The 13,471-nt window shown below is 43.8% G+C and overlaps 1 protein-coding gene across 1 annotated transcript in view; it reads right to left on the reverse strand.

Annotated features, from left to right (window-relative positions):
* MED14 (mediator complex subunit 14) overlaps positions 1 to 13,471 on the reverse strand; it is a 1,872,212-nt gene that overhangs the window by 582,455 nt on the left and 1,276,286 nt on the right. The window contains exons 16-17 of the mRNA XM_044071834.1: positions 11,451 to 11,597; positions 11,270 to 11,361 (exon numbers count right to left, since the gene is read on the reverse strand). Coding sequence (XP_043927769.1) covers positions 11,270 to 11,361; positions 11,451 to 11,597 — 239 coding nt within the window. The remainder of the gene's footprint in view (positions 1 to 11,269; positions 11,362 to 11,450; positions 11,598 to 13,471) is intronic.

The raw sequence follows: 13,471 nt of genomic DNA on the forward strand, positions 1-13,471 counted from the left end.
GCCTGTAGGAGACTGAATACAGAGCCAGAGTCTTTAGGCAATCAGTGTACAATTGTGTATTTATGCCCTGAATTCTCCTGGTGAGAAACCTTTGTAGGTATATAAACACAAAATGTAAAACCGACCAGGCAGTTGGTGTATTTATAAAATAAAAACTTTAATGCAAATAAACTAAAACAACAAAGGGTAAGCACTTTTGCACCAACATAGGGTGCTTCTTCAGATCTAAGCACAAGCGTTTTCTTAAAACACTATCATCTTAATCCATGTGACTTCAACACAGGTCTAATAGGTATGAATTCATTTAACCCTTTACCTCTAGTTTCCTGCAAAATTATCATCCATTTAATTTTCACACACTCAGTGCGTGTCCTTGTATCAATTCCTCTTAAATTAGGTTTATATAACTCCAAAACCATGAATTTAAAGCTATGGTCATTTCTTGCATGAATATCATGTCTTGATAGTACATTTTTACTATTGCATTTATTAACAGAATACAGATTTCTCTAATATGATCTCTCAGGCAATGATTTGTCTTGCCAACATAAAATGATTGACAGATATCACATACAGCCAAATATACCAAATTAGTCCTACTGCAGTCAGCATAGATGTTACAATAAAATATGCGTGCAGTATCAGGATGCATAAACTGATCATCAGTTTTAATATATTTAAATATATTGCATCCCTTACATGGAAAAGTCCCTACTGCATAAACTAATCATCAGTTTTAATATATTTAAATATACTGCATCCCTTACATGGAAAAGTCCCTATTACTTCTGCGGTGGTGCAGCGGTAGCGCTGTTGCCTCACAGCAAGAGGTTCTCCCGTTCAATTCTTGGCTTGGGTTGGGAGTGCCTTCTGTGTGGAGTCTCCATGTCCTCCCCGCGGTCAAGTGGGCGTTCGAAAGACATGCGTTGAATGGGTGTGCCTATGTTGAAGGTTGGGCGTCAGGCTGGCAACTCAACACCATAAAAACCTACTGCCAATCATTAGCGGACCGGAGTTCCGCTGTGGCGATCCCTAACCGGGAAAAGCCGAAAGACAAACAACATGGAAAAGTCCCAGTTCTACCTATTCTTGTATTAAGCTGCAAATTAGAAACCATAGGCTTATAACACAACAACGTTTTCACAGATATGTTGTTCTGAAGAGAAAAAATGTTGCTTACCTAAAATTGCTTTACATCTATGACATAAAAATCTTCCAGTGTTTTCTTATAATATGGCAAATAAACTGAACATAATTTAAGTATGTATGTATGTATGTAGTGCTTCTCAGAGATATAGCATCATTCTGAGCTACATGTACATCTGTCTCATCATATCCTCTCTACTGATAAAACCATCAGTCAAACTACTAAAAGACTTGTACACGTCACTATCTCTCATATGCAAGCATGCTGATCTAAAAAATTGACCTCTCAGAACATTCTGTTTAAGACGTTTAGAATGCATATGACGACCATGCAGGATACCATTCTTCTTAGATGATTTTTTGTACAATGATGCATCTATACCAGTGGGGGACTTAAAAACACACACATCTAAAAAAATCTATTTTATATTTAGAACATTCATAAGTAGATCTAAGAAACATGGTTGTATTCCGTAAATACTAAACAAAATCATGTAGGGCTTCAGGGGTACCTGCCAGACAAGAAATATATTGTTCACGAATCGACCCTAGTGTAAAATCATTTCAGAAAACTTATTATTACTATTAGATACATATTCGGATTCCCAATGGGCTAACACCATGTTTGCACAGCTATCTGCACACATCATCCCCACTGCGACTCCAGTTCACTGGATAAAAAACTTTTCTGCAAATAGAAATGCATTATGTTCAAGAATAATATCCAAAAGAGCACATCTCAAATAAATGGAACCAGCACTATAGTCAGTGTGTTCATTAAGAAAAAGTCTTAACATTTTCAATTCCAATTTAATTAGGAATACAGGTAAACAATGACACAATGTCCATAGTCACAAAGAGAAAATCGCCACCTGAATAACTCTTGAACTATTCAAACAGTCTATTCAGAAAATGTTTTGTATCCCCCACACCCACTGTTACTTTAATATACTAACTCCGAGATTGCACTACAGTGAAGGAAAGAGTACATGTCCCGATCCTCACTATAGTGCGATCTGTGCCTGAAATGTCGACTTCAAATGAGCGAATGCACACTGGCACTTGCTCATTTGAATTAACAACAATAGAATTCGACATTCCCAAATCTTGCTGTTGTACTTTCACACCTTGGTGTGTCGTACAATGGACTCCTGACTAAATGAAGGTAAACCTATTTGGTCAGGTTTCTGAATGACTAAGCTTTGACAGCTCACCTGGAGAAGCATGCTCAGAAATGAAGGTTCATAGACTCACACTAGGCTAACTGCCCTGAAAGGCCATTTTAAACCTAGTCAATAACCTGAGCTCAGAATCAAAACCATGTACCTTGTTTTATGAAGTGAAGACCTTAATAAGAAGTTATGTACTCACCATAACGTTCCATCTGAGTAGGTAAACTTCATTTATCAGCAACCTATGGGTTATCGGATCCATATCGGATCCGAGCCGGCAGTTTCCAACAGCTGAGATCCGAGCTCCAAGTTCCTCCCCCCTACCCATAACCCCCTGCCATCCCTTACTGACCTCAGATCGAGTTTGCCTAAAAACAACACCCGCAATATCATAGAAGAGGAGACCTCTATGGGTTAATCTGGATACAATCTGTCATGACACTGGAATACCATGAACATCCAAGTAGGTCAGGGGGACGGAGGGAGGGACGGTTGCTGACAAATGAAGTTTACCTACTCAGATGGAACGTTATGGTGAGTACATAACTTCTTAATCTGAAGTAGTTAACTTCATTTGTGCATCAACCTATGGGACAGAGCCCCCAGCTACCTGAATCTTGGGAGGTCCTCATGGAAGGATGTTCCGGAGCACTGGGGAGCCAAAGGATGCTCTCCCTCTGGAGACAAAATCCAATCCAGTGGTTTATAAAGGTATGAGATGAAGCCCACGTGGCTGCTGAGCAAATGTCATCCAAAGATACTCTAGAACGAAAAGCAGTGGAGGTCGAAATAGACAGAGTATAATGGGCATGGACTCCCTGAGGTGCAGGCCAGCCAGAACTCTCATAAGCCAGAAGAATACACTGGGAAATCCACCTGGACAATGTGACTTTCGAAACAGGTTTCCCCAGACTAGGTTTAGCAAAGGATACAAACAGCTGGTCTGATTCCCTATGACCAGCTGTCCTGTGTAAATAGAGTCATAGTTGTCTGTGTACATCTAAGGAATGCAACTTGTACTCACCCTTATTCTGATAATTGGGAAAGAAGACTGGTAAGTTAATAGACTGGTTGATGTTAGATTTGGACGCAATTTTGGGCAGAAAGGAGGGAGTGGTCCTGAGGGACACTCTATCTTTGTGGAAAGTCAAGTACGGTGGCTTGGCGCAAAGGGATTGAAGTTCCGAAACCCTTCTTGCCAAAGTAATGGCAACAAGAAAAGCTGTTTTCCAGGATAAGAATTTGAGATCCACCGAAGCTGCAGGCTCAAAGGGAGAAGTTGTTAAAGCCGGGAGTACCAGCGCTAAATCCTAAGGAGGGACTACATCCTTCACTGGGGGTCTTAGTAAGAAGGTGCCTTTTAAGAATGCCTTGCACAATCTGGACGAGGTCAAAGGACCCAGATCACATCCAACATGGTAATGAGAGATAGCTGCCAATTGTACTTTGACTGTGGAGGAGCTAGCACCTTGGTCAAATAACCCTGATAGAAAGTCTAATATTGCTGGCAACGGAGCTGTAAAGGGGTCAAACTTCTTGTGCTCCGCCCAGATAGAAAAACGTTTCCATTTGCTATTATAAACCCTTCTAGTAGACGGCTTGTGAGCAGCTACTAGGATGGCTTTGACCGGGGAAGAGATACCGGGAGTCCTAGCTAACAGTGGAACTGGATCAACCAAGCCGTGAGCTTGAGGTTGTTCAGGTTCGGGGCCGGCAGGCCCAATGGGTGAGAAATCAGATTTGGAATGGGATCTAGAATCCAGGGAGGATTCACCAGATGAGACCATAGATATGGGAACCACGCCGGACGAGGCCAGAATGGGGCTATGAGGATTATTCTGCTCCCCAACCGTCTGGCTTTCTGCAGAAACTTCAGCATCAGGGGAAGTGGAGGGTAAGCATAAAGTAGACCGGGTGGCCAAACATGCACCAGAGCATCTCTTGGAGATTTCCCCGGGTGGGGGAATTAGAGCGAAGTAGTCATTGCACTTTGTGTTTGAGGGAGAAGCTAAAAGATCGTAACGAGGTTGACCCCATTTGGAGAAAATCTGCTTCGTTACTTTGAGATTCAGAGACCACTCGTACGGCAAGAGGATGGTGCGACTCAATTTGTCCGCTAGGATGTTGGACTGTCCCGGAATGTGCGTCGCCATGAGAAAACGGTTGGTGGAAATCACCCATTCCCACACTCTCATGGCCTCTCGACAAAGTGGATAGGACCTGGTTCCCCCTTGTTTGTTGATATACCAGACGACCGACATGTTGTCCGTCTGGATCGCAACTGTCCCGACGGGAAGAAGGCTCTGAAGTGCTTGCAACGGTAACAGCACCGCCCTCATCTCTAGGACATTGATATGCAGTGAGGTCTCTACATGCCTTGGACGGTCCTGCCCAACAATACCCCCCCACCCGAGGCGAGAGGCGTCCTTGGTCACCGTGGTTAAGGGAGGGGACATAGAAAAGGGGTGTGCCTTCTGGAGGTCTGGAGATTGGAGCCACCACAAGAGGGCTCTCCTGCAAACCCTGCTGAGAGGAACAGGATGGCTCAGGGGGTAATGAAGGAAGGACTATTGGACTTGGAGGCTCCATTGCAGGATTCTCATATTTAGGCGCGCCATGGGCAAAAGGTTGATGGTTGCCGCCATCGAGCCTAAGGCCCTCAGGACCAATTCAGCCGGAGGGGCTGGGCAATGAAGAATGGCCTGCATATGAAGTTTTAAAGATTGCAGCCGGTCCGGAGTCAAGAAGGCTATAAGCTGATTTGTGTTCAACCTGGCTCCGATTAAATCTATGACCTGAGTCGGAAGAAGGGAAGATTTCCCCACATTGATCGTGATCCCCAGCCGGGGAGCTAGGTGAAGAAAATAATTCCTGGCCGTGCAGAGTAGATGTCTTGTGGGGGCGGTCAGGAGCCAGTCGTCCAGGTATGGAAAGACCTGAATTCCCTGGAGTCTCAGGTGGGCCGTTACCACAGTTAACACCTTGGTGAACACCCTGGGGGCTGTGGTGAGACCAAAGGGGAGGACCCTGAATTGGTAATGGCTAGCTCCTAGCCTGAAGCGGAGAAACCTCCTGGACCGTCTGTCCATCAAGATGTGGTAGTACGCGTCCTTGAGGTCTATGGAGCACATCCAGTCATTCTCCTGCAAGAGGGGGAGAATGGATTGAAAGATGACCATCCGGAACTTTTCTTTGGTTACCGCCAGGTTCAAGAGAGAAAGGTCGAGGATTGGTCTTAAGTCCCCCATCTTTTTTGGCACCAAGAAGAACCTGGAGTAAACGCCTGATCAGTACTGGTCTAGGGGGACGTGCTGGATCACTCCCTTTTCTAGCAGCCGCTGAATTTCCATGGCTGCGGCCTCCCTCTGATCAGGTGGGACATCGGGGAGGAATCTGGATCTGACAGGGGGATGGAGAAATGGAATCTCATAGCCTCTGGATATAATCCGAAGCACCCAGCGGTCTGTTGTGATGGACTCCCAAGCTGCTAGGTGTTTTGAGAAACGCCCCCCCCCCGACTGCCTCCAGAGTGGAGCAGTCGGGTAACCCCTCAGGGTTGCTGTGTGGGCCGATCAGAGAAAGGTTCTCTGGACCCAAAGTTTTTCGGGCCCCCTCTGCCTCTAGGGCGGCGTCCACCCTGTCGTCCTCTGCCCCTGAAGGACGGGGGGTCCTGAGCGAAATGGGACTGCTGAGACTTCCGGAACCACATCTTCTTCTGTCCCTTTTGGTTCTTGGAGAAGGATCTCTGGGGAGCAGAGAAGCGGACTCCGACGGCAGACAGCGTCTTCCCGTCTTTCTCGCTCTGGACTAAGGTGTCGCGTACGGTCTTGCCAAAGAGGGCAGAACCATCAAACTGGGCGTTAGCGAATGACGCCTTAAAGGGTTCCACAAAATCACAGTGGCGGAGCCACGCCTGCCGCCTTAGGACGACGCCCACTCTGCTAGCTCTAGCGGCTCCCTCCATAGCATGGGATAGTAGCCGCATAGAGGTATTGGAAATAGACCTGAGAGTGGCCATTCGGGTAGAGTAAACTTGTTTGTCCTCTGCCGACATGGGCTCTGGGGGCGAACCAGCGTACTCTCTGATAAGGTCCCGCTGGAGTCATAAGACGTGTGCCATATAGTTCAGTGACCTTACCGAGAAGGTGGCTGAAGAAAACACCAGCTTCCCCAAGCGGTCCATCGCCCGAGACTCCTTGTCAGGAGGGTGGACCGTGGGGCTCTCCTGGGCTAGTTCCCTTTTAGTGGCAGCCGCCACCAACATGGCATCTACGGGGGTCCCCTTACTGCAATGTGACCTGTCCGAGGGGGGGGCTAAGAATTCTGGCCGGCCTCTTGGGAACGGGCTCCACAGTGTCTGGCTCCTTCCATGCCCTGGTAGTGATCAGGTCTACCAGGGGGTCAGCTGGAGGGGACACCCAAGAGGTAGATGGGCCTGCTTCAAACGCCTCCAGAAACACGGACTCGTCCGAGGTAGGCTTTGGGGCAGACCACCCCCCTCTAATCCTGAGCATCTCCATGATGTCACCAAATGAGACGTCTTCGGGGGGTGATCTTGGGGAGCCTTCCCCTTCCTCCAAGTCCGTGTCCTGTCAACGACTCAGGGGAGTCCAAGTGCCTCCTTTTGCACTTGTGTTTGTGAGGGACTTCCTCGGGGGGGGCTGTCTGAGGAGGCCTCACCAACTACATCCTGTTCCAACAAAGGAACGATCTGGGACGTAAGAGCAGGCTGTCCCTGGGGCCGGGTGATGGAAGTCGGGCCCGTCTCAGAGGGAGTGCAGGGTGGGGCCATAGCTAGGGCCGGGGGCCTGGGATTCCCTTGACAGAACCCTCTCCACCACGTCGAAGGCCGAAGGAGAGCTGCTCTCCCTAGGATCCGAGAGCAGACCCTCCCACGGATCAGACGCGCGGATCGGAGCCAGCGCCGAGGTGATTGGATCCGAGGGTCCAGTATGCTCCGACCTGGATGGAGCCGAAGGCATACTAACCGTCTCAGATCCGAAGCTCGGATCCGCAGAAAAGGGACCCGACAGACTCGAGGGTGCCATCGGCGCCGAAGCACTTGACTCTATCGGTGCCGACAGTCCCCCGGCTCCAACGCTAGTCGGCTCCGAAGACCCCGAACCCGGGAAGCTGGTCGGGGAAGGAGCAATTGGGACAAAACATGGGGTCGAGCCCCCCCCCCCAGAGGGGGGGGGAGGCAGGAGCACTGCCATCTGCAGTTGGGCCTGGAGGAACCTTCGCATCATCCAGTCCAAGTCTGCATCAGTTAAACTTCTAGTGCACCTAGAGGAGGCCACCGAGGTGGGACGGGAGTGCCACCTCGATGACCTCGAAGGAGACCGGGCCTCCTCCGGCCCCAGCGAGAAGCGGGGTGAACGGAGCAGAGAAGGAGAAGGATCGGAGGTCTCGGGGGAGAAGCCCGCTTGGCTGGCCGGGCCAATGCTTCTCCTTGCGCTTCTCACGTCTAGCTTACCTATCCTCTTGGCCCAAGGAGGGAGGCTGAGTCCCGGCCAAGGGAAGGGAAGTAGCCGAAGGTGCTGCCGCAGCTGTGGCAGGAGCCACAGGGGGACCGGAGGGCAGAGCCGAGTCCGGGGACAGAAGTCCCACCAGAATCAGCTTCGACCTCTGGTCCTTGAGAGGCCTGGGGTTGAACGATGCACAAATAGCACAGCCGGATGACAGGTGTTCAACCCCAAGGCATAAAACGCACAGAGTGTGGCCATCCACTGGGGAGAGCTTATGGCCACACTCGGTACATTTAGAAAAAATGTTTTGGGGGCCTCTGCCATAGTAAACTAAAAACACACTCACTAGGCCCCAAAACCACACACACCCTAATGCTCTCACGAAACAGGGGGGGGGGGGGATAATACAAAAAGGGTACACTACCAATAAGTTTAACAAACTATCCTAAAACAAACACACACTCAACTTTAGCTATCCAAAAAAAAGGGAGGGTTTTCTCACAGAATATACACTCTAAAGGCCTGGAAGCTCGAGATCAAGTTGCTGGTGTAACCGCGGCAAACTAGATCTGGGGTCAGTAAGGGATGGCAGGGGATTATGGGTAGGGGAAGGAGCTTGGAGCTCGGATCTCAGCTGTTGGAAACTGCCGGCTCGGATCCGATATGGATCCGATAACCCATAGGTTGATGCACAAATGAAGTTAACTACTTCAGATCCATTCTTTCAAACCTAGCCCCTTCATAATGCAAAGCATGCTCTCAACCACAGATCTGCATTCCCATACTTATAAAAACATGGAGAATGAGGGCATTGATTCCGCTACCTCTTGCATGCCAAGCGAGCTAATAAAGGTGAAAAGATTCAAACCCTGTACCCTTGCCACACACTACGCAGTTCATTAACAAGTCAGAGCTTCAGTCTGCTGTCTTAACTGCCAGACTGAAAAGTTTCTTTTATAAAATAAATACAGGAGAAATTCAGCTTTCAGTTTACTACTTCAATATATAACTATAGCGCACTATTCTACTTAACAGATGTCTACTCAGCAGGGTAGTAACATAGCATTTACTCCTTTCTAACACTATTCAGCACTTACACAAGTTGATACTGTCAGACTAAAACTCATGGTCAGTGTACTCATCAAAACTAAAGAAACAACATGGCTGCAGATGAAGATGCCAGAGTTTGATAAATACTACTATTTTCTTACCCTGTTGTGAGCAGTCTATGGGCACCCATATCTGTTTTGGTTCCAGGGGACCCCAAGGACACCCTGATTCATGAGCAGTGGAAGATTAAATGCATGTTAGTTAAATGTTTGTACTCTTTGAAGGCAGGTGTTTGCCAAAGCGCTAGAGTTCTTAATAAATTTAGTTTCAGTTTTCACTGTTTTTTTGTTGTTGTTTTATATTAGTTTTATTTTGTTTTCATTTGTGGTTTCCTAAATGCATGTTGGACCTTGGGTGGTTTTCAAACCATGGAGTCTAACCACACAGTTTAGGGATCATGCATAAACACATCTATTCTTCTGGATTTACCTTCCTGATCATTTTAAATATATAACTATCTACCACACTGCATTAAATTGTATTTGTTTAATGAAGTAAAATGCATTTGTGTTTTAAAATTGAATAGACCTGATCATTCCAGCAAAAAAATGTATTAAACATTAACAAAATTGTTTATTTCAGAATACTTCATGCATAAAAGACCACTTGAACTACTGTCATTATAATCCACCACTATCAAATGTGATGATGTTATTATGTACACCTCACATCTGAATGTGATAAAAAATGTGGCACCATAAAGTATTCCAACTTGCTTTACAGAAATGCATATTAGTTTTGCAAAGTCAGACTAATGATTATTTAGCTTGATCATGACAGCAAGGTCAGTCACTTTCCTCCAAAGACAACATCAATACTCGGCAATTATAGCCACATTGCTGACTGTGGCAAAAATAAATAAATACGTAAATAAAATGACCATGTAAATAATTTCAAATTTATGTCACACAAAGACAAAGTATTCCAACATACTTCATATAAATGCAGACTAGTCCTGCAAAGCCAAATTAATGACGGCTTAAAATGAGCAAATCGCAAAAGGGTAAGTTAGTTTTATTCACACAGAACCCATAGACTCTACTAATCCAGCAGTTATAGCTGGTTTATGTACACCTAAGATGTCTTAATGTGATAAAAATGGTCACAATTAATTTATTTCAGATTTTACACAAGCACACAGTAGCCACGGTAAAGTACTCTAATTTACTTCATATAGTGCTATAAAGCCAGAATAATGAATGTGTAAAATAAGCACATGACAAGAGGACAAGCTACTTTTATCCACAGAGGCAGCCTCCACCCAGCAGTTATAGTCACTTTTGCTAACACAAATGTGATACAAATAATAGCCATAGTAATGTATTTATAGTCTGGGTCAGAGAAATACACTTTATCCACAGAAAAGTACTGCAATTTAACTTCACATAAATGCACACAAGTCCTGCAAAGTCAGATTAATGACTGTTTAAAAGGAGCAAACAAGAGTATAAGGTGTTTTCATTCAAAGCCTCTCATGCACCCAGCAGTTATAGCCTCTTTGCTGACTGTGTACATCTCATACGTCTGACAATGATAAAAAATAATGGCCTTAGTAAATGTATTTCAATTTTGTTTCACACAAGCAGTAGCCCAGTTTTCCTATTTGCTTCACAAAAACCATATTAGTCCTGCAAAGCCATAATAAAGAACAAACGTAAGCAGTCATTTTGTTTCACACAGACCCTTGTGCCCAGCAATTACATAGAGCTAACTCTGTTGTCTCTGTACATCTCAGTTTGCTGGCTCTAATAAAATAGTCACACAGACATATATTTCAACTTTGTTTCACACAAACACTCAACTGCTCACCATCCCTCACAACAAAATACTAGCCTTGCAAAGTTATCCAATGCCCACATCTGGTTGGCTGCCAGAATTAAAAAAGAAAACCTGCAAAATTCACCTCACCCATAGGGTGCCACAGTTATGGCTGCTTTGAATGAGACTGCCATAGGCCATTTAGAAACATTGTGTAACTTTAAAGAAAAGATAAACAGCCCATGGGTGCCCTGCTCTTGTGCTGATCATGCACGTCATACGATTACTCGAATTATCCATTGTAATCCAGCACACTTCATATGGGCATAAAGAAATTAAATTTAAAACAGCAAGACAAAGCACAAACTACTATGCCAATTGCTGCAAAGTTATTTTTTTTTCATTAAAGTGACATGACAATTTGTCAGAATGAGCCAGTTCTCAAACAGCATATCCTATATATGAAGTTTATTCTTTTCTTGCTTGTCTTTTCTATAAAAGGATCTCTGAATTTAAGGAATAAAATCTACATGAGTTGCCGTTATCACACTATTTTATTACAAAAATAGTTTCATACAGTTTATTCACTTTGCATGAGACCCAGCCTTTACTTACAGAACTGCCCTTTGTAGTACCGTAACAGAGGACTAGCTTCCGGTAATTGTAGACTCGAATTTCTGAAAAGTGATTCAAGTTGGGTGGTATTTCTATTTAAAAAGGAGAAAAAGAAATGTTTGCACATATCTTGGGAAACATTTTAATATATATTTTTTCCCTTAAAGGCTCAGTCAACTACCTGGCAAAGATCGTGCGAATTCCAGAACACAGTCATATAAACGTGCAATACTGTTCCAGTCATTCAAGAACATCTCCACAATTTTTCGACCCCCTACAGGTTCAGAAAGTGGATTTTCATAAACCAGATATACATGCCGTGTTGCACCTGCATAAGGAAGAATAAATTAAAATATTAATCAAATGGAAAGCTAATAATTTGCTTCTATCAAAAGTCATTGAAAAAAGAGCAAAAAATAGCTTCAGCATTAAAACACAATCAGACTGAAATAACTACCCATATAACCTACTATTTAAAGACTGCTGCTATGTGATTTGCTTGTATTATTTTGCAGGCCAGGAATGGCACACATTAACAGATAATATATAATGAAGAAGGCAACAAATGTGTATGAAAATTGGTAGCTTTCTTCATGGTATAAACAGATATGTAACACTGCTACGCTGCAAAATTTACTTAATTGCATATGGTTGTGCCACATACTGGTAGCTGGTAGATACTGGGCAGGATATGTTCTAGTAAAGATTCAGAAAGGAAAATATGACACTATGCACTTGCAACATGTCAAATATTTGTCTGGGAAAAGAAAACAGCAAGGATGTCAACTATGCAATTTGGCAGTGTTTATGTATAACTAGAAATCTGTGGTGTTTATCTATGAATCTTCACTGAAAGGATAACCCTGCCAAGTATCTAACAGTTAATAATAATTCAAAAATGTATTAAAATAATTGCATGAATCAAAAATTTCTGAAGTCACTCATATGCCAAAATAATCAAACAAAGGAGGAAGACAGTTTATTAAGTGACAATAGGGCAAAATTTATATTTATTTAAAACTGTTTTCATGAAGGAAGCTCAAATGTACAAGGAAATCTTTCTCCAACGGCATAGAATTCACAAAGTTAATAAGCAAGGGGAGTTGAGAGAGGGAACGTTCTATTATATATGCGGGGTGAGTTCTGTTAACCTTAGAAAACATTACATTTTCAAGGTTGTGTGAACACCTTTTCAGATGTCTTTTTCCTGAAATGGCATACATGTGGTGGTCTGACATTTAAACCCACCACTCAGTTCCTTGTGTCATATGATTCATGGGACAGTCTGAGGTAGACAAAAAATGGAGGGGACTTGAAGTCCAAGGAAACCAAGAATGGAAATGTTATTTCCTATACTCTCCACCTTCAAAACAATATAATTAATAAACAGTAGAAAAATGTAATCTTTGCAATGAAACATATGGTCTGTTCAAATCAAAAGACCATATATAGTATTCTCTTGCTAGACTACATTTCCTTGCTACATGAAAAATAAACTTATCTGAATTGGGATCAAACACACAATCCTTATTAAGACTCAACTAACAGAGTGACTCTAATTCTGTCTAAGTGGAAATACCTGCACATGAAATGCAATATGAAATCCAGGACTGTTGAACATCTTGACACTGCCAAAGAAGTGGAAATAAAGTTCTCTGTTGCAGCTGTAACATACAGGAAATCATTCTAAAACTCTTTCTGACCCAGCCAGACTTTTGCAATCTTTTAAAGCCCTGTATTTACACATAACTGTCATAAGTTTTAGGATCTACTACTGTGATATGGCGGTCACCACCTCAAAACTTGGGTCCACTGCACTAGGAAGTTCAAACAGCAAATATGGCAAAATGTCAATTTCCAAACAGGGCATGGACTTTCTTCACTACAGACAAGTCTGCTTGGCCAAGGTTTTACTCAACGCCAAATCATAACAAGCCAAGATGGCAGACGCATGCATCCTGATAATGGAAGAACAGAGAGCAAGATCAAAAGGATACCTAGAATTATAATGTTTGCAACTGTGATACATTGATGTGGCTTGCTTTTCTAAAAAATGTTGGATTGATAAATGTATAAAAGAATATATGTGATGTATAATGCTTGTAATTGCAAACATTTCAACATGGTTTGTTTTCTTTTATATAACTGTTTCATTGCCTGTATCTTCACTGATAATTCAATAAAGGAGTCACCACAATTAGA

The sequence above is a fragment of the Protopterus annectens genome, chromosome 5.part0 (genome assembly GCF_019279795.1).
Source record: "Protopterus annectens isolate FY-2018-M chromosome 5.part0, PAN1.0, whole genome shotgun sequence".
In the NCBI taxonomy this organism is placed as follows: Eukaryota; Metazoa; Chordata; order Ceratodontiformes; family Protopteridae; genus Protopterus; species Protopterus annectens.